The 20,947-nt window shown below is 48.5% G+C and overlaps 8 protein-coding genes across 8 annotated transcripts; 6 read left to right on the top strand and 2 right to left on the bottom strand.

The window, feature by feature from the left end:
- Nucleotides 1-221: 221 nt before the first annotated feature.
- N7469_004030 (GTPase-activating protein GYP6) lies at nucleotides 222-2,706 on the top strand (the record flags this gene model as incomplete). The annotated part of the gene is made up of 6 exons (XM_056642950.1): nucleotides 222-244; nucleotides 296-410; nucleotides 466-624; nucleotides 717-1,231; nucleotides 1,296-1,438; nucleotides 1,502-2,706. 6 exons carry the CDS (start codon nucleotides 222-224, stop codon nucleotides 2,704-2,706), a joined length of 2,160 nt encoding a protein of 719 aa, XP_056502362.1.
- A 1,792-nt stretch (nucleotides 2,707-4,498) lies between these two features.
- On the top strand, nucleotides 4,499-7,968 carry N7469_004031 (serine/threonine-protein kinase; the record flags this gene model as incomplete). Its single annotated transcript, XM_056642951.1, has 2 exons — nucleotides 4,499-4,650; nucleotides 4,743-7,968. Coding segments are annotated over 2 exons (3,378 nt in total), but the record flags the coding sequence as incomplete, so codon positions are not given.
- Nucleotides 7,969-9,439: 1,471 nt separating this feature from the next.
- Nucleotides 9,440-9,655, bottom strand: N7469_004032 (uncharacterized protein; the record flags this gene model as incomplete). Its single annotated transcript, XM_056642952.1, has 1 exon — nucleotides 9,440-9,655. The coding sequence occupies one exon, from the start codon at nucleotides 9,653-9,655 to the stop codon at nucleotides 9,440-9,442; it is 216 nt and encodes a 71-aa protein (XP_056502364.1).
- Nucleotides 9,656-9,806: 151 nt separating this feature from the next.
- On the top strand, nucleotides 9,807-11,990 carry N7469_004033 (F-box domain protein; the record flags this gene model as incomplete). The annotated part of the gene is made up of 1 exon (XM_056642953.1): nucleotides 9,807-11,990. One exon carries the CDS (start codon nucleotides 9,807-9,809, stop codon nucleotides 11,988-11,990), a length of 2,184 nt encoding a protein of 727 aa, XP_056502365.1.
- Nucleotides 11,991-12,467: 477 nt separating this feature from the next.
- Nucleotides 12,468-13,574, bottom strand: N7469_004034 (Efg1 domain-containing protein; the record flags this gene model as incomplete). Its single annotated transcript, XM_056642954.1, has 2 exons — nucleotides 12,468-13,099; nucleotides 13,166-13,574. 2 exons carry the CDS (start codon nucleotides 13,572-13,574, stop codon nucleotides 12,468-12,470), a joined length of 1,041 nt encoding a protein of 346 aa, XP_056502366.1.
- Nucleotides 13,575-14,143: 569 nt separating this feature from the next.
- Nucleotides 14,144-17,209, top strand: N7469_004035 (uncharacterized protein; the record flags this gene model as incomplete). The annotated part of the gene is made up of 4 exons (XM_056642955.1): nucleotides 14,144-14,693; nucleotides 14,749-15,729; nucleotides 15,790-15,882; nucleotides 15,936-17,209. The coding sequence occupies 4 exons, from the start codon at nucleotides 14,144-14,146 to the stop codon at nucleotides 17,207-17,209; spliced, it is 2,898 nt and encodes a 965-aa protein (XP_056502367.1).
- Nucleotides 17,210-17,847: 638 nt separating this feature from the next.
- N7469_004036 (tRNA 2'-phosphotransferase) lies at nucleotides 17,848-18,973 on the top strand (the record flags this gene model as incomplete). Its single annotated transcript, XM_056642956.1, has 2 exons — nucleotides 17,848-18,006; nucleotides 18,083-18,973. 2 exons carry the CDS (start codon nucleotides 17,848-17,850, stop codon nucleotides 18,971-18,973), a joined length of 1,050 nt encoding a protein of 349 aa, XP_056502368.1.
- Nucleotides 18,974-19,969: 996 nt separating this feature from the next.
- N7469_004037 (uncharacterized protein) lies at nucleotides 19,970-20,679 on the top strand (the record flags this gene model as incomplete). The annotated part of the gene is made up of 3 exons (XM_056642957.1): nucleotides 19,970-20,138; nucleotides 20,200-20,466; nucleotides 20,525-20,679. The coding sequence occupies 3 exons, from the start codon at nucleotides 19,970-19,972 to the stop codon at nucleotides 20,677-20,679; spliced, it is 591 nt and encodes a 196-aa protein (XP_056502369.1).
- Nucleotides 20,680-20,947: the final 268 nt, after the last annotated feature.

Genomic DNA, 20,947 nt, shown 5'->3' on the forward strand with positions numbered 1-20,947 from the left:
TTTACTATCAATCAAATCTCGCCTCGGCTGGACCGGAAAATCCGCCCCAGAGTAAACTCGTTCGGTTTGGGCGGGCTGCAGTCGGAGAATACAGGTCCAACTTGGAAGTTGGAGGTGCGCGATAAGAAGTGCGGATTACATTATCGGCCTAGGAGTTCCCCTCACCGTCCAAGTTGACCCGCATCTTCTCTCCGCCAGTTCCCAGCCACAAGACACATGAAATGAGATCCATTGAGGAGACCAGGTATGTTGCTCTAAGAGACAGGGGTCGAATGCATGGCTGAGCCCCCCGCAGAAAGAGATGGGCGATACTGTTCAATAGCGACGCTCCCTCTGATCTTCGAGCCGTGCTCCGAGCGGAGCAGGGAGGGAAGCTGTGCAACGATGGGCTGAGATCGATCTGCTGGAAGGTCCGTGGCAAATGCATGATTGCAGCTCTTACTCAGGCACTCATTCCGCTGGCAGGTTTTTCTGCTTTTTGACGGTCTCGAACGTGAACACTGGATAAAGAAAATCGACGAGTCGCGTGATGCATACAGTGCACTTCGGGCGCATTTCTTGAAATATATCGAACACCCAGATGATTTAGAATCGTCTGCTGATCCGCTGGCGGATGATGAAGAGGTAAGCCTGGCTGTATACTTCACTATGAATGGAAGATATGCTGTGGGATTCCGATTGTGGCTAACCAAGCTCTATGTATCTATTGTCTATAGTCGCCCTGGCAAACACTTCGCCACGATGAGAAACTGCGAGCCGAAATCTTACAAGATGTCGACCGATGCTTGCAAGAAAATTACTTTTTCCAAGAACCAGAAACGAAGTCAAAACTGACTGACATCTTGTTTGTTTATTCTAAACTCAATCCAGATGTGGGCTACCGACAGGGCATGCATGAGCTCCTAGCCCCTATCCTATGGGTAATTGACCGAGATGCTGTCAACGGTGAAACTTCTGTAAAAACTCCAGGTTTTGAGGATGACAGTCTAATGATGGGGCTCCTTGACCCGCAATTCATCGAGCATGATTCCTTCAGCCTTTTTCTCTGCGTAATGCAGACAGCTCGTACATATTATGAGCATGGCGAAACGCACTCTTCAAATGGCCACATGGATGTTATTCCAATCGTGAGTAGATGCGAGTACCTTCATAAGGAGGCTCTGGGAACCATAGACCATGAGTTAGCAGACCATCTCCAAGCGGTAGAAGTGCTACCTCAAATATTCCTAACGTGAGTGGAATGATGCCAGCCGTCTGAAACCAAAGAAGTAAAGCCAGACTGATTGTGTGCAAAGCCGGTGGATGCGCTTAATGTTTGGGCGTGAATTTCCATTTGACGACGTGTTGATGATGTGGGATGTCTTGTTCGCCAATGGGCTAAGATCTGAACTAGTGGACTTTACGTGCATTGCAATGTTGCTACGAATTCGTTGGGACTGTGAGTACCTGATGCGAGTTGGTTTCATCCATCATTGAATAACTAATAACGTGATTAATATAGTACTCAAGGCTGACTACACCGGGGCGTTGTCACTGTTACTACGCTACCCTTCTCCGCAACCACATGAACCGCGGAGCTTCATTTATGACGCTCTATACCTCGAGCAAAACCCTACCGCGGAACGAGGCAGCTTCATTATCTCAAAATATTCAGGCAAAGAACCTGAGTCCGCAAAACGCCATAGTCAGTCCCGATTACGACCCGCGCGGCGAGCTTATCTGTGGGACGATTTTACAAGCAGCAGTGGAAGTAACTCTCCTACGCAATCATTAGCTAGAAACAGTCCTAAGAGCCTTGAAACGCTTTTCCAAGACGTGTCCCAGGGGATACAGAGGCGCACTGAGTCCTGGGGCGTCGCAAAGGCTGTCCGAGGAGCTGTTACTGAAGCAAGGAGGAACATGCAGACAATGAATTATGAGCCAGGACTACGAACACACAATACAGGCCGAAGGCCTTCCGCTACTTTGCCCCCACGAATCCCGAAATCACCAACAGCCACCGAGCTAGGTCTGAAGGCACAGATCGACCGGCTTGAAGAAAGAAATCAGGAATTGGCGACTGCCTTGGGTGAAGCTCTCAAAGAACTCCACATGCAGCTGGGTACTACGAAGGAACTCGACCCTAACACGAACAATGCCGTGAAACAGACCTTGGAGAGGGCTGAGTCGGTGCAAAGCTGCCTTAAAGACGCTTCGCTCCCACTGCCGATCCCAGGACCAATTTTGCCTTCAACAGGAGGGGTCGATGAGACGGAGAAAGCCGCTCAATATCTCCCTCCATTGCCGGGTCATTCTATTTCTGAAGTTAGTCAACCTGCTGCGGCCTCTGATGATCAAAAAGGTACAGATGACCACCATAAGAATGATCCTCAGCCTCCTCGGGAGGATGGCCCCGCGGTGCCAGTGAGCAGCGCTAGGCCAACAAAGACTGATGGTTCAGACGAACCAAAGCTGGAAGTACAACGGCCGAATGTACGACCATCCCTGTCTGATGCAGGGTTTTCATGGATGCTGGAGGGCAGCCGAAACCTCTCCAGTTTCGTTAGTTCGGCATCAGTACCGCCGGAAGAGACTCGACACCAGGAGTCACCCCGAATAAGAAGCAGTCCCCTGTTTGGAAAGAACGGAGAAGAAAAGCCAGGCGCCGATGCCGAACATGACGAGTTGGCCATGAGTAGTCTCCGGGATACCCGGGGTCCATTGTAATCTGCTGGGATGTGTAGATTGCATCCCGGTCGAAGTCGCATATGCGGGCCGAACGGAAGGACCCTACGTGGCCCATCGTTGTGATTTGCCCAATGGTATCCCAGGAAACTTTGAGGAGATCTTGTGGGATCTCCGTCGGTGTATAGCGGTGTTGGCGAATTGATTCTTTTTTGGAAATCCATATGTATATCGTAATGGGACTTTTTTCCTAAAATTCTGTCGAGATAAATCTAGACCATGATATAGAAGTGCATACGGGCATTAAAAAGCTTTGTACAAGTTAGTGAACCATGGATGATACACCTGGCAATTACTGATTTCTGGTAATTCATAGAAGGATGGATCCTTCTATAAAGTTAGGTCACCCTGCCCTTCTTCCACTGGACCACCTCCACTAGCACAAGTACTACCCCAGGATCGGACTCGATCTGATAAATGGCGTGTTTCAAACAAGAACTAAATATTCTCGCCAAGAATTGTTTTGCATCAGGGACCGCCACACCGGTCTATAACCGCACGGCCACGTTTGTAAACTGAATTTGGACTGGCTGTCATTGGGCCCTTTAGTGCGAGATATTGGTGGGGCCTCGGATCTGTCGGGCATGAACAAGAACCACTTTATGGCGGCTGTTAATGTCAGCAGGAAAATGGGATGTATAACTAGGTCAGAAACTTGGAAAGAGGTGGAGCTATGTGAAGGGGCTGTGCGTTGTGCTCGAGTCTTGCTATACGGAGTACTCCGTTGAATTAGGAGTTGTAACTATACAACAGGGTATGTATGTATGTACTAAATAGAATGGATCCATCCAGTATTGACAAGAGTTGAAAAAGGTCTTCTTCATCCCACTCTAGTAAAAGGGGGACCACTGTCGATCACAGTCGATCTACCAGAAGGTAAAAATTATTCCTTAATTTTTATTTTTATTTTTATCTTTTTTGTTTCTATTTCATTATTGGCTTTTTTTTTTCTTCAACTTCTTAAGTTCTTCATCTCTTTATTATTATTTTTTTTCTTACGTGGTGGAGAGACTCTTCATTACATCACCCCGCCCCTTTCTTTTCTCCCCACCGAAGACCCCGCTGAGTGTTCCTCACGCTTTTTCTCTCCTTATTCCCTCTCCTTTGAGAGAGAGAGAGAGAAGAAATTCAAGGAAACATATATCACTTTCTCGTCCGCCGACGCCACATATGCCGGGCGAGTGTCGAGGCAGCTGCCCACTCTCTCTCATTTACGCTATCGCCCGCTGACACGAGCGAATGACCGTTCCCTCCCATGTCGCATTCGACCCGTCGCTCCTCTTGAGCCTCGTCTACCCTTGTCCCCTCGGACTGGGAAGTCTTCTAGCCTAAGAGAATGGGGGCGGCTTATAACCTAGATGGTAAGTCATGCGATAGCTACCTTTCAGTTGTTTCACATGCTATGCGTGAAGGGGGTTGAGTACTCGTGATGAATCATTTACCCTTCTATCCAACTCTCCGAAGCAAACGCCCAACTCAAACTAGCTTGGGTAGGGAATAGGAAGATGCGTGAATGATTCCCTCACGAGCTTCTTTCATGATCTATAAGTGATTTGGAAGTCAGCAAAAAGAAAGAAAAAAAGGATTCCTCACAGAGTTTGCATGCTTCGGGACGCATCTGACCCGCAGAGATCCATCCCCCTTCCCGCAATCACTTGAGGATGTCACATTTATTGGAGCTCTCTTGTGGGATATTAAATTCTTGTCCTGCACGTCGATGAAGTAAACTATCTGGTGTAACTTGCTGATCCTTTTTTTTTTCATTTCAATAGGCGAACCGAGTCCTTTATCGTCGCCTTTGGGTCCGCTCTCCGAATCTCCCGAGTCATCGGAGTCGGACTTCCCTGACAAACTTTCCTTACAAACAGACCAGCCGTTGAGAAGCTCGGTGGATAGTATTTCTTCGGGATATGATCCTCTCTCAAGGTCCATAATCCTCCCCTCCCATCTCCTCTCCCTCCTATTGCCCCCTTCCATGCGGAATGTCAATGAGACTGACGTATTCACCGCATCTTCAGTAGATCTCCGCTGTTCGAGAACGAACATGGAATCGGCCCAACCGGGCTCGATCGTATACGGCATCAGCCTTCGCGGGTACTGACGCTCCCCAACTTGTCAACTTCGTCGTTGGCTCCGATGACAAGCTCACGCCCTACTCCGTCACCTCGCTCAAGCTCTTCATCCCGTGCGCATACCGGCCGCATGTCTATGAGCCAAGCTTTCGGGGATCTCGAGGACCTCCATCGGTTCCCGTTGGAATCTTTACACTCTTTTTCTTTCGCACAACAATCAGAGGAGCTACTGCATAACAGACAAAATATTCTCAAGAGGTCCATTGATTTTATGCGCGACCGCATGGGATGGGCCGCCAACAACCCAGGACTTGCCAATGCTCAAGCAAACGCCAGTGGTGACTCGGACTTACAGAATATGATGGACCTTTTGACCCGGGCCAATGTCTTAGAAGAAGAACGAAATAAGGCCCGGGGCCCCATTACTGGACCTGCGGACGTTAATGGCGACAACGTTTTTGAGAGAGCCTTTTCAGACCATGGCTCTCCCCCAACGACTCGAGATACATTCCAGGATCTATCACTTCCCCCAGGATCACAGGCCACATCTGGAAGCTCCCAAACGCTCAGTCCCATTCCCAGCGAACGCATCCCACAATCCAGGAAGGACTTGATATCGGCCCCGACCTCCCGGCGCGTAAGCTTAAAACGTACATACACGGATCTCAACTCTGCGTCCCTCAAAAGCAAGCTGATGGAGACTTTAGCGCAACCTTATACATCCGCAGATCCTTCGGCTTCGCTTAGCTCCTCGACCGCTGGGTTGGGATTCCCCATGCCGGCCTTGCATACCCATAGCAGCAAATGGACACCCGTCTCCCAGGCCGTTTTCCGAACTGAAGCCCAGGCACCTTGGACCATCATTGCAGCTAACGATCTTTCATGCCTTGTATTTGGAGTGACCCAGTCCGAAGTCCGTCGATTGAGCATTTTAGAGGTTGTACAGACAGAGCACAGACAGTGGCTCGAGGCTAAGCTTCGAGACCCTAGTACTGATGCCGCAGCCCGCGCGCCACTTCAGTCTGAGAGACCTAACATTCGGGCGGTAAACCCGAAGTATCGGGGCCTAGGGAATGGTGTGACAGCGCAATTACTCAGTAAACCTTCTTCTCGTGAGAAGAGTCGGAGAGCGCAGACGGATGATGGATATGGCTCGAGTACGAGAACTCCTCGCAACCCCAATCACCCCGCGAACAAGTCACGCGGCGTTCTATTATGTGGCGACGTTGTCCCGATCCAGAAGCGCAACGGAACGAAGGGCTCCGCTAGTGTTTGGGTGATGGAGAAGCGCGGTGGTCTTATCTGGGTGCTTGAAGAGATAACAGAGAATACCGCATCTGTTCACTGTGACGAATCGTGGAATGTTGTTAGCGCTGATGGAGACGTTGACAAAATTTGGGGTCAACATGTAGTCCAACCGGGACAATCGATAACGCAAATCCTGCCTCGATTGCCCTCAGAGTCTCTCAAGACATCACCCGAAAAGGGAATAGCAAAAATCACAGAGTTGAAGCATTTTGCCGCTCTCACCGCAGCCGGTGTGTGCATTCCAGTCACAGTGACCGGCGCAGAAGCACAGCGTACACTACAAGTATCGAGCTTTCCTCACGTTGCAGGAATGATGGTACTCTCTTCTGCTTCTCTGAATGTTATCAGTTCCAACTCCGTGTTTTCAGCGGCTCTTTTCGGTCAAGAGCGCCCTGAAGGACGCCATATTACAGAACTGGTGCCGGATTTTGACGAGATTCTGGATGTCTTGACTGAGGAGGACAATGTGCCATTAGTCGACGGCATTGTCATTCCTGAACATAGCTTTCGCCGGGCACGCACCCTGTCAATTCTTCGCGATGGAAAGGCCAATGCAGCATCTGTCTTTACCGAGCCCAGTGGCCTTCTGGCAAAACATCGGGATGGCTCAACCATTGTAGTTGATATTCAATTGAGAGTGGTCAAGAGTGGCACTTTCTTCTCCAAGGAACAGGTTGAAAGGATTGAGGAACGTTCGAGTGATTCAGAAGACAGCGATGATACCGTGGCAGTCACCGAACTTGTATATGCTTTGTGGATCACATACTCGCGCCAAATACATGCCGCAGGGGCTGCGGCCAACCTGTCATCATCCTCACTGCCGAGTTCAAAGCCGACATCGCCTACACATAAGCCTTCCACAAGTGATGTATCAGGGAAGCCATCTGACAAATCAGGCTCTACCACTGGTAATACCGCAGTGGAAGTTCAGGCCCCGACCTCGACTCTGAGTCAGCAGCTTAGCGAAGCAGCATCAGAGCCTCTCACTGACCGGCCAGTTCAACCGGTCCCTGAAGTCAATCCAACGAATGCGAAGAAAGAAACCTCCCAAAAACGTACCATCGAGGACTATGTGATCCTAGAAGATATGGGACAGGGTGCCTACGGACAAGTGAAATTGGCACGCTTGAAAAAGCCGTCCCACAAGAAGATGGTGTTGAAATACGTGACGAAAAAAAGAATTTTGGTAGATACGTGGACGCGGGATCGACGACTCGGAACTGTGCCTCTGGAGATCCACGTTCTGGATTTCCTTCGCCGGGACGGTTATAAGCACCCGAATATCGTGGAAATGGAGGGCTTCTTTGAAGACGATGTCAACTATTATATTGAAATGATACCGCATGGACTCCCGGGAATGGATCTTTTTGACTATATCGAGCTCAAGGCCAGCATGGATGAGGCGGAGTGTCGGAACATTTTCCGACAGGTTGTGGGTGCCATCCATCATCTACATACGAAGGCTTTAGTGGTGCATCGCGATATCAAGGACGAGAACGTGGTTCTTGATGGGGAAGGGCGAATTAAGTTGATTGATTTCGGCAGCGCAGCTTATATCAAGAATGGACCGTTTGATGTCTTCGTGGGTACGATTGACTATGCCGCTCCAGAGGTGTTGCAAGGAAAGTCATACCGAGGCAAGGAACAAGACATATGGGCATTGGGTATCCTCTTATACACAATTGTGTACAAAGAGAATCCATTCTACAATGTTGATGAGATCCTTGACCACCCGCTTCGCATTCCATTTCTTCCTTTCTCGGAAGAATGTATCGATTTGATTCGCAAGATGCTCGACCGCGATGTGGACAATCGACTTACTATTACGGAAGTTCTCGAGCATCCCTGGATGGCAGAGGCATAAGCCTTCCATATAGTTCCGGGTTATCTTCATAACCAGAATATAAAACATGAACAAAAAACATGTACACACAGACACGATACCCCATGACGTTTTGCTTGACCCATTGAATATTGATGGAAGGGAAGGTGGTTGATGGAAGGATGATGAAGTTGATGATGATGACGACGACGATGATGATTTTTTTGGGTTGTTTATTTCTGTGTACCTTTGACGATATTGGGGTTGAGAATAAGAGGATGGCATTGCATTGCACAAAAAGAAACATATATAGTGGTCTATCCATTTTGCCATGGCAGTGTGTTGTCTCGCATTTTGTATGGACACCTTGCTCAATATTTTGCATTACACTATAATTTTATACAATTTGGAATCGTCCCCTCCAACATTGAGTTACTCGACTCGTACTTAGACCGCATCACAATTTAGATAGTACTACAATCTGTAGAAATTCTACATATAATATAGTATATGATTCTGGCACTAATACTAACTACTACTATGTAGTATATTGTGTAGTGTGGGGAAGAAGCGGGTTCCTTGGCGAAATTGGGTTAGCCTGCACTATTCCAACTATGTATGTACTGTACTGTACTCCACCGTAGGTATTAGTTAGTTAGATTTAGTTAATTCGTAACTAGCCAACGCGAGTGACCGACGATTTAGACTGACTAGAGTTTAGCGCGGATAGTCAGTTGCGATATCAAGCCCGTAGGTAAGGTCAGTCTTACTTCTGGTCGTATCTTACGGTGGTACATATTCATAGATGTCTCGGCTTGATGGAGCCCCTAGGGTGATCCTGTATGGCTATCGGCCATTCTGAATGCTCCATGTCTAGGCATTTCCTACAGTCCTTTACATGGATTCGCCTCCACCAAGAGAAATAAGTGGATTCTCTTGTCCCATGGATCGCGCCATGTCCCCCGCAGCTTGGATGAAATGCCCCGCCCGGACAGAGAAAACGGCGCTCAGGAACGAATACCAGAAGGCAATGAGTGGAGAGAAGGCGAAAGGCGTTCCTGGGGGGTAGAATGGGGAGTGGGAGCGAAGGAGATTCGAGAGGCTGGCCGCACTTTTCTGTGGGACCTTCGTTTTGATATTTGGGGCGTCGTCAGCCGATATGGGTCGTGTGCCACGGAGGTTGAGTACTATACAGTACAGAGTCAGGTAGACAACAGAACAAAAAGTGGACATTGGATGACGGGGGCGGGGCAAATAGATAAGCCCCAAGTCTCATCTGTACTTGGTACATCCGATCTGGTGTATCGTCCTGCCACTTGCAGGTACCTGCAAATGAATATGAGAGAATAAGTTGAGGATGTTCGTTGTGGAATGTCACGGGGACTTTTGGGCTCTCCAAAACATTTTCTGTCTCTCTTTCTTTTCTTCTTATCTTCTTTACTCTCTGTCTCCCTGTTTGTCTCTTTCCCCTTGACTGTATTCTCTCTTTGATAACTCCGTTCGATCAATCACTTTATTTCTTTCGGACCTTCTCGGCTCGCTTGTCTTCTGTTTGCGCCAGTTCCGACGGTTGAAGTCGGCGAGTGCCACGGTTGACTGGCCGTGGACCCCCGAGTTCCAGCCTGAGCTGCGGTAATTCATTTACCTCTTTGAAGTCCATCTCTCGACTTTCCTCTCTTGCATCGTCTTGACTTCTTCCCGACCGAGTTCCATGTCCACGAATCGGCATCATCAGTATCATCATGTTCATTTAACGGCGAATCGATTGTTGCGATTTCCCTCCCAAACCTATCTCCTTCTGCTTTATCCCACATTCGCGGTTTTCTTGTTCGTCTTTCAGTGATACTCTACTTCTACTTGACTCTTTCCAATCCCCAATCATGACCACCCACATGGCCGATGAGGACGTGCCCTCTCCCGAAATCTCACCGACTTCTCTCAATGGTCAGCCTCCGCTGGATCAACCACCGAAATTAAAGGGCCGGCAAAAAATATTGCAGAGTCTCCAACGCATGTCGTCCAGCCCGACGTTGACCCGCCGCGGCCGATCTGCATCCACCGGTTATCGCCGGGACCACAAAGCTTCCTTATCGTGTGTTTCGTTATCGTCCTCGACATATTCGCCATGTCTGGGCAATGGGAGCTCATCACAGTTGTATGGGAATCTGAATCCCCGACCGGCGACACCAGGCTGTGTCGGCCCCTCGGCTGAGCCCCAAGGCATCAACAATCGGATTCGCCTGGTCGGTACCGACTCTCCAAACACTTCGCAACCACGAACCATTCCTTTGCCTTTTGACATCAGGCCTGCATCGCGAGGCTCACCTCGTAGTCTGACTCCGGATGGAACGAAAGAAGGGATAGTGGAGGAAGTACTTCCAGAAATCCAGCCGATCAGACAGCTGAATTTCTGGGGGGAAATGCCCCAAGAACTTAAGATGGAGATTTTCAGCTACCTCGAGCCCCGTGAAATTGTTCGCTGCTCTGCCGTATCAAGGTCATGGAATGACATGTGCTTCGATGGGCAGTTGTGGTCCAAGGTTGACACTGCCGAATTCTACCAACGGATCCCGGCTGATGTCCTAGTGAAATTGATTACGTCTGGCGGTCCTTTCGTGCGGGATCTCAACCTTAGAGGATGTGTCCAGATGCGGGACAAATGGTCTTCAGATGGTGAGCGCATCTCCGATTTGTGTCGGAATGTGGTCAACTTTTCTCTGGAGGGTTGTCGCATTGATAGGACCTCGATGCATTACTTCCTACTTCGGAACCCACGGCTGGAGTATATCAATTTTTCGGGACTGAGTAGTGTTACAAACTCTGCCATGAAGATCATCGCGCAATCCTGTCCCCAACTTGAAACCCTCAACATCTCATTCTGCTCCAATGTGAAGACCACGGGACTCTTGAAAGTTGTCTTGGCTTGTAAGCAGCTCAAGGATCTTCGCGCCAGCGAGATCCACGGCTTCGATGATCTCAAATTCATGCTCGCCCTGTTTGAACGCAATACGTTGGAACGTCTGGTCATGAGTCGCAGTGATTTGACCGATGAGAGTCTTAAGATTCTGATCCAGGGGAAAGATCCAAAGGTAGATCTTCTCACCGATCGAGTAATTGTGCCTCCTCGTCGTTTCCGTCACCTTGATATCCATCACTGTCATGATTTGACAGATAAGGGTCTAAAGAGTCTTGCTCATAATGTCCCTGACCTTGAGGGCTTGCAAGTCTCGCAGTGTCCCGAGCTGACAGACGACTCCATCATTGAAGTGATCCAGACAACTCCTAAGCTCTCGCATTTGGAACTAGAGGACCTAGAAAGCCTCACAAATCTGACACTGACCGAGCTTGCCAAATCAGCCCCTCTTCTCGAACACTTGAACATCAGCTACTGTGAAAGTCTCGGTGACATCGGCATGCTCCAGATAGTCAAGAGCTGTCTCAAGCTACGCTCTGTCGAGATGGATAATACACGAGTGTCAGACCTGACTCTGATGGAAGCCAGCCAGAGGGTTCGAAAACGTGGCTATGGCGAAAAGATCCCCCAAGTTGGATTGCGTCTTGTCGTTTTCGATTGTGCGAACGTCACCTGGGCCGGCGTCAGGGAGGTACTATCAAGCAACGCCTTCATCCCGCGATCCCGTAAGCCAGCTTCAGCAGTCGTTACAGTTACTCAAACTTCGGAAGAAGGCTCGTCCCCGATGACTACGACCTATGTTACTCCCAGCTCGACGCCACCCCCGATAGCTACCTATCCCAACGAAATCATCCAACTCAAGTGCTTCTACGGGTGGCAGATGACCGTCGATGAGCATACAAAACGAGTCAGGCGTGGAGATCTCCTCTCGGCTGCCCGATTAGAACGCAAATGGACCGATTACATGATGGCCACAGAAGAAGCTGGTGCAGCTGGAGCAGGTCTACGACGACGAAGAAGACGAGCCCGTGAAGCTGAGCGACTATACAATGCGGATGATCCTGAAGACGAAGGCTATGGAATTGGTCTGACTGCCCTTGGCGGTCGTCGCCGCCGTGCTCAGAGCGGCGGTGGTTGCTTGATGATGTAGCACGTTGCCAAACTTGGCTGGGCCAATGGCTGGCTCCCTATTCCGTTTTATTTGTTATCCCCCCCCCCGCTATCAAGAACTACACCAGCGCTGGATCACTGGTCACGACAACAGAACTAACGAGACATGCACGAAACGATTTTATGGTAGGCTTACTTTCTGGATGGAATCTAATTTCCATCGTCTCTACATCACTTTCCTTTTGTTTCCCATATATCTTCTTTATTTTGGGACTCATATCTTTTTTGCTCATCTTTCGTTTAAGCATACTAGAATGGCGAGGATATCGGAGTTATTTCTTATCGATTCGATTTCATTTTCGAGTCTCAGATCAAACTCCTACAATCATATTACTTTTTCTACTTTTCGGTCGACATTCCTGTTGATATTGAGCTGTGATTTATGCGATGCTACATGGGATATCAATTAGAAGATAAATGAAGAAAAAAAAACCGATTTAAAATCGTCCCAAGCGTATTACTCGAAGAAACCACCATCACTCTCGTCGCCATCTGGAGCCGCGGCCGCGTGGTGAGTATTACCTTGCCCACGCTGGTGTTGGCGCTGACCATACTGATCACGCTTTTCGGCACGTCTTTCCCTTCTAGAGGCGAACTTTGGCTCTGACTCTTCTTCATTCTTCGTAACCTTCTTCTCATCCTTCTTCTCATTCTTCTTAATATCCTGTTTCACGTCCTTCTTTGACTTATTCTCTGTGTTTGAGACCGACTTCTTCACTGGGGCTGCGAGCGGTTTACCATCGGCACCAAGATTCAATTTACCCTCACGAAGAAGGCCGAGAGTATCCTCCTCCATGCATTTCTCGACAACGGACCAAAGAGGCGGCTTCTCTGATTTGACTTCGTCCTTCTTGTCCTGGGCAGCAGACTCAGCTCCTGAGTCAGCTGCCGCGTCGTCCTTAGATTGTCCCTTCGATTTAGGATAGAGCGAGATGTATTTCTCAGTGAGAGGGTAATAGATTGTGTAATTGAGATTAACACGAGCCGCATGGATCTTGCTCGGGAGCGATTTTTTCTTCTTTGGATCAAGCGTGTCGTCTTTGTCGTGGCGGAGAAGGCGTTTTAATTGTTTGTCGGCGGTCTTGCGGTCTATATTCAATGTACTAGTTAGGACTGTACACATAACAACTTGGTAGACACATGAATATAACATACCGAGGAATCGTACAAAATGATACTTGCTAATCATTTGTGACCGTTCCCTTCGAGCTGTCTCCTCAGCAAGATCCTCCTCATATCCCGCCAACGCACGTTCCTGTACAACGCGAGCATCGGCCGGCAAATCCTTCTTATTGAGAAGACGCTTGACATCTCGAATTCGCCTCTTCAATTCATTGACAGAAGGATACTCTTTTTCTTCCCGGAGCGTAGATTTTCCCTTGGACTTGCGAGTCGATTTGACAGGCAAATCGTCGCCGCTACTAATGTCCTGCATTTCAACATCTCCTTCATCGCTATCTGCGGGCTTTCGGTGTTGCTTTTTGCGTGGAGCAATAGCATCTTCGGGGCCGTCTCGACCTTTCCGTTTGGATGAACTGCGTTCAAGACGAGGGTCTAGGGGCATTGTGTTGGTGTTGGTGATTTTGTAGCTGAAATTAATTGTCTTGTCGAGTTAGCTTGCAGAAAAAAAAAGTAGATACGCGCGGAGATTGAGCTTACCGCCTGATTTTCCGCTGTGGAGACCGCCTCTGAAACTGACCAATCTCATTCATCTTGAGTAGGTACAGTATTGCACTGCATACATATGGGCGTTGAACCATTGCGAATATACGAAGGGTAAGACGTAGAATAACTACTTCTATATTTGGTCCGCTATCTCTCTCCCTCTCTTTCAACTTTGGACTTGAAAGACACTGAACATTCTTTTCACCAGGCGTATGTATAGATCGGCTCAGGCAAAGGCATTCACCGGATTGATGCCAGAATATTAAGGTGTCATCTAGAAAGTCCCCAGATCACACAGCCAATCATATCTCTGCAGTTCCAATGACGATAACCACCGCGTCCCCTCGTCCCCTCACGACAGCTACCTTTCACCTTCCGAGCTCTTCAAACTGAGCCACAAAATACCGACTCGAGGCTCCGGCCTCTGAAAAACTTCAGCTGTCGATTTTCGAACGAGACGTCGGCGCAATGGAGTCGGCAATTCGATGGTCACCGAGCTCTACAGCTGCGGAGCAGCGATTCCTCTCCGTCGACGTGGCAGGCAAAGCGTTTCGCCTTTGTAGAGTAGCGGGGTTTGATGGAGGAAAAGTACGGCATGAAGTTATCTCAACACTCGCCAATACTCCCCCTTTTCGCGCATTTGATTGGTCTATCTCGAACGAAAACCTCATTGCCGTGGGCCAGTCATCCGGTGAAGCCACGATCCTACGATTGGACGCCGATCCGAAAGAATCACTATCATTTCCCGTCCGCAATCAGCGATATTGCAATGCGGTGGCGTTCAGTACACACGGGCTGGTGGCTTCGGGTCTTGATCGCGTGCGGAATGATTTTTGTCTGAACATTTGGGATGTGAATCAACGGCTAGGCCCTTCCGGAGGTAGTAGGGGTTTCCCTGAACCTTTGAGAAAATTGGCTAGCTCGGAGCCTATAACTAGTATCAAGTTCTTTCGTGATCACCCAGATACATTGGTGACAGGAGTAAAAGGTCAATTTGTCCGAATTTATGACCTCAGAGGTTAGTCTTGTCTCTTGGTGAACTGATCTACCAATGCTGATTTCTTGATATGAAGAGGGGCCGGGGAATCCTTCTTTACAGTTTCCAACACGTTGTGTACACAATCTGGCAATCGACTGGCTTGATGAGAATTATATCGCCTCATGCACAACTTCGAATGAGAGTACTATTAGCGTCTGGGATCGACGTGTGGGAACTAGGCTGCCTTCTCCCTCGGTGGGATCATCAACAAACAGCCCTGATTCGAATCAGACTGTTGCCTCCCTTCAATTCAAAAACGTATTCGATTCCAAGTCATCTATATGGAGCTTGCGTTTCTCCAAGACCCACCGCGGATGTCTGGGTGCGCTATCTAATACTGGCCACTTCAAAACCTTTGATATTGCTAAAGACCATTTGTCCGAAGAATTTCGTTCTTCGATTGACGAAACTTTGGGACAAGGATCCTTCAAGAATTATCCTGAGCCAGTCTATACAAAGCTTGTACGGGATGTCTGTATGCCATTCGATCATCCGACTAGGGGATCCCTTGAGAAAGACAGAGTGGTTTCATTTGATTTTCTTAATTTTGGGTTTTCTTCACAGCCGAGTGCGATTGCGCTTGATGGCCATGGACAGCCCCAAATCATAACCAGCCGTCCACCATGTCCGCCCATTGCTGTTTCATCCCAAGGTGCTTTGGCTTGTGGCCTCCCCACTAGCGATGGTGCAGAATTCCGAACTATCCACCCCCTTTCTGAGCATATATCACCGATATCAGAACTGGTGAAAAATATCCAGGCGCGTGTTCTGTCGAGCTCAAAGGAGTCCCCTGGCTCCAGGATTCTAGCCACTGAACCAGTGTCAAGTCGAGAAAATCGAGAGCGAGAGCTGTCCCTCGGTACAGTGGGCTCGCATCTCACGGCGAAGGAGGCTCTAACTTTATCTACGGTATACCAGTACCGAGCCAAGGAGGGTTATCTCTTTGATGAGGCACGCAATCAAAATATTGTGGCAGATGACCCTGCCCTTCGAGATTTATGGGCCTGGCTGAAACGTAAGTGTAACGATCAATTGAGCTGTAATTTATCTTTTCAAGATTCTAATGACTTCGCAGGTGCCCATGCTGATTCTTCCGGAAATGCTATGGTAATTAATGGCGTGGATATGAATTATATAGGAGTCAGCAGTGTCTGGAACAACGATCTGGGTTAGTCTCCATCCAAATCGTGAATAAGATCACAATTACTGACAAAATCCTAGGCGATGGTTTTGAGCGCCGTCGCAACTCCCCCTCTGATAACCCAAAGGAAGTGATCAAGCTCCTAGTTGATCAACTTGGTCTTCCAGAGGTAAAAGGCTGTGAAACTGAATTCCCAGAGCACCGCCGTCTCTCACTTCGCCTTTGCGGGGCGGCGCAGTCATACAAGGAACTTGAAGAGTCGGTGAAAAATCTCTCCTCGGAGAATCAGCACACCAAGGCTGCTGCTTTGGCCATTTTCCAGGATGAACCAAAGTTGGCCTATCTTGGGCTACGCAGTAATCAACCCACGCAGGCCCATAAATTATTGTCCATGGCAATTGCTGGCGCCGCGGGTGCCACTAAGGGTGATAATCACACGGATTGGGAAGAGACATGCGCAGAGATATCCAAGGAGCTGACTGATCCGTATTCCCGCGCAATTCTTGCCCTCGTGAGCAAGGGTGACTGGCATTCAGTAATCAAGGAGACCACTTTACCTTTGAAATATCGGATCGAGGTTGCGCTTCGCTGGTTACCTGATAAGGAGTTGACAGTGTACTTGAAGGATGCTACTACCGAAGCAGTGAGAGAAGGCGATGTTGAAGGTATCGTGCTCACAGGTCTAGGCCACCTAGCTATTGACCTGTTCCAGTCATACATCGACAAGTTCAACGATGTCCAAACCCCAGTATTAGCCATGAGCTATGCCGTCCCTCGCATTATAATCAACAAAGCATACATTACCCGGTTTGAGGCCTGGCGCGAGTCTTACCGACGATCAATGAACTCTTGGAAGCTCCAACTTGAGCGCGCACGCTTCGACGTGAACTCACGTCGGTTTGCAGTGACTGTCGACGGGCAGAAACTCGTACCCCCTCCACCACAGCAGGTCAGCCTGACCTGCAACTACTGCACCCGACCCCTCACACAACACGATGCGTCGTCCCAGATCTCTCCAACGACCACAGGAGAGACTGTTCATCCCACTGTCGGCAACCCACTCGGACCCAGCGCTCTGGCCGGGACTATCTGTCCTCGGTGCGGTCGGCATATGCCTCGTTGTGGTGTTTGCAATCTCTGGCTAGGATCACCAGATCCAATGTCCCGCTCTGGAATTGCTGCCGCCGACTCCGAGTCTGGTACTCGTAAGCCTACCCAGGCGGACGTGATGCGGCGATTCGTCGTCTTTTGTATTAATTGCAATCATGGCTTTCATGCCCACCACGCGCATGACTGGTTTTTGCGACACCGAGTGTGTCCTGTTGCTGAGTGCAATTGTATCTGCGATCGTTGATTATTTCCTTTTCCCTTTTTCAAATCCATTTTTTTTTTTTTGGATTTTTGTGAGGCTGGCCATATCATGGAGTATACGTGCATGTTTCTTTGACGGGCTGAGGAGTTGCATTCTTGTCTTCGATACCCGATACCCTTTCTTCTTATACTTTCAAGTGAAATCTTTTCAAACATAAATATTTCCCTTCTCTCATACCTTAGAGGAAGACTAGATCATGCGATTCACCATACATAATACTAAGTAGTAGTTATTCAATTCCTCTGATGAGGCTCAGTCCCACCTTTGCTTATCGTTTATCTGCAAAGTCAACCGAGGCTGCAATGATGCCGTCTTCGCCATTGAAAAAAATAGTAAAAAATACGAAGTTAAGAATGCAACAGTATCTTATCTAGAGATAATTCCTTTTACAGAGCCCGAATTTGAGTCAGAAAGAATCATCGTGAATCAACTAATAATCCCATGACTCATTAAAGCCCAGAGGAGCTTCACAGCGGTTTGGTCGGGTCCGCCCCAAATGCCCCGCCAAAACTTGGAACATTTTAAAGCTCCGCGAGTTTCTGAACAAGCTTCAATTCCCACGCACGGCACCTTTACAAACCACACAAATTACCATCGTTTCTCAACGCGAGAGTCGAATCATGCCGGATCATAGCAAGGATAAGGGTAGACGGGGTCGTGGTCAACCCCAATCTCGAGAGATTCTCATCTCTAAAGCCATGAGCTTGCTCTTACGACATGCTGCCGAGAAAGAAGGTCTTAAGATGAATGACCAGGGATACGCAAATGTAGCTGATGTGGTATGATTTAGGGTCACCCAAGGAATCCATCTTTGACTTAACTGCCCCTGATAATTAATTGGTCTCTTGTTTCCAGCTCCAATGGAGAAAGCTCAAGTCTCTCAAAGTCACATTTGACGAAATCCGTCACGCCGTGGCGTCTTCCGACAAGAAACGGTTCGCTCTCTTACATGTTCCCTCAGCACAACCTACAGAATCAACCACAGCGGCCACGAGCATACCCACCAAAATTGCAGGGTCAGAGCATGGAGACACACAGCCTGAAGGGGAGGACGGACAGCCTTCAGCATCGATCCTCAAGGCCCCCGCCTCAAATGAAGAGCAGCAAAATGAGACAGAGCAGGCTCTGTCAGTGACAGATGCTAATCCCTCAAATTTCTTGATCCGCGCTACTCAAGGACACAGCATTAAAAGTGTGGACGCGGCATCTTTCCTTGAACCATTATCGCTAGACGACGAATCGAAACTTCCGACGACTGTCGTTCATGGCACATTCCATGGTGCGTGGTCTGCTATCTTACAGTCGGGTGGACTCAAATGCATGGGACGTAATCACGTCCACTTCGCGACGGGTCCATCATTAGAGTCCGCTCTCGGGGCGCTGCAAGACGCAGCCGCACAAGGGGACGGCCACCCTCAAGGGGATGGGAAGGGTGATAAGAAGGTTATTTCAGGAATGCGGTGGGATGCCCAAATACTGGTCTATCTTGACCTTCGTAAGGCTCTCGCAGCTGGATGTCCTTTCTGGCGCAGTGAGAATGGTGTCATATTGAGTGAGGGACTTACTGTTCCGAATGCTGCTGCAGGAGTGGGTGGTCAGCCCCAAAGGGTTGTTTCGGTTGATTTCTTTGATGTTGTGGTTGAGCGTAAGGTTGGCCTTGGAAAGATCTGGGAACGAGGCGAGACACTTCAGGAATTACCAGCGCATCTGGCCAAGAAGCAAAATCCTAAGGACAGGCGAAATTAGAAAAGCGGCATTTGAATGAACGAAACATGACTATCAATAAGTTGATTGAATAGGGAATTTTTACTGTGCATACAAAAGTTCCCTGTGCAGTGAGTACTATACAGCTCGCTATGCATTCTTTGCCAACCATATCCTTCAATGCTTGACTATTGCAGAGATGTCTAACTATAGATGTCTGACTCCGGTACAGCCCGGTTCTATTTCCATGGCCAACTCATCAAAATGTTATCGCTGAGCCTCATGCTATTAATTGTGGCCGCCTGACTTTGTTGATGATAGGTCGATCTGGTCATGTGGGGAAGAGGCGAGCGAATTGCGGGGGAATACACTATGAAATGAGAGATGCACTGCCAGGTCTATCGTGGACTGCAATAGCCGGGACTTTTTTTTTTTTTCGTAATCTACGGTGAGACGTAAAGTTCCCTGAGATCTGGTTGTGATCGCAGATGTCACGCCTGAAACAATGCATTGGTACCATGGGAATCGACTACTTCGTCCCGAGTTCCAAGTTGTCGGATACGAATCCTGATCCTTGTGACTGAGATATTCTAGTACAGTCGACTATATTTAGTAGTATTGGAATTATGGAACAGCAGAAGGAACATGGTAAGGCAAGCCAATTTCAGGCTTGCACATCTATATCGACAAATTCGAAGATCTCACCATGCTTGCCCAAGACTCAGCCTCGTGAATACGTCTTGGTCACGATTTTCATAGGCTAGATCATGCAAGACAATTGGGAAATACTCTACATCTCAACGTCACTATACTCGTATCTTCAATGAGAGTATCGGATGCCATAATGAATGACAGCTTACTACCTAAGTTAGGGCTGCAAATGACCGAATTGATAGCAGATCAAGAAAGTTATTTAAACCGCGATTTATCTCCTCGAAATTGATCATTCAAAATCACAAGAAATCAGAACAGCAACAAAATATCTACCTACCTTTTGACTATCTTTTCACCATTTACCTCACATTTCAGTCTTCCAAAATGAAGTTCTCCGAGATTATCACCCTCTCCGCTGCGCTCGCTACCTCTGCCAATGCCAGCCCTATGAAGCGTTCAGCTAATGTCCCAGACTTTGCTGATATCACCTTCGTCGCGGCCGATAACTCTTTCTCCCAGAGCTTCCCTACCGACGGCTCTGTCGTCGACATCTGTAGGCCAACTCTCTTTCTATTCCATCCTGTGTTTGAGCTGATACTGACCAATTCATTCAGCCAACGTTCTGAGTGTTTCTTCCATCTCATCCAGCACCGACGGCATCACTTGTACCTTCAATGGCGTTGACGGTAGCGTGACTTCAGTCAGCGGAGCCCAATCCGTCGACGTTGGTCCTCCTCAGACCCAAGTATCTGGACACTGCAGTAAGCTGTGGCGTCGTTCCCAGCCGCAGCGACGTAACAGCGTCGCCGTCATCTTCCAAGGTGCTGCCGATGCTGAGTTCCAGCAGTACTTCCCTACTGACGGTACCCCAACCAAGATCTGTATGTTCATTCAAGCATTCCAAGTTATCGACGTACGAGAAGTGGCTAACAATGACAGGGAACCCTCTGAGCATCTCCCACATTGAAATAGAGCAGGGCGGTGTTACTTGCACATTTAAGGGTATTGATAACTCGATTACCTCTGTTACTGGACCATCTACTGTTGATGTCGGTCCCCCTCAGACTCAGATCGAGGGTACCTGCACCGCCTAGATCTCTTCTCGAGGAGATATTTCCCAAGCTTCGCTTTTGCCGTATCAGACACGATCCTTGAACTATTGTTTTGCATTTCTAATTGGCTTTCATAACTGATGATATAGATCTGGATGGAAGTTGCACTCAAGATTGACATGGAATATTGGGAATCCGGAAGAGATGATTGCAAGAAGCATGATAGAGCTTCGACCACTCCTTATTACCACTAATTTGAGTCGAATTTGATAACATGATACTTCAATGCAGTAGTGGCTCTGGCCTTGTA

The sequence above is a fragment of the Penicillium citrinum genome (genome assembly GCF_028827155.1).
Source record: "Penicillium citrinum strain IBT 23319 chromosome Unknown utg000003l:1.0-4596430.0:1.0-4598250.0, whole genome shotgun sequence".
Classification (NCBI taxonomy): Eukaryota; Fungi; Ascomycota; class Eurotiomycetes; order Eurotiales; family Aspergillaceae; genus Penicillium; species Penicillium citrinum.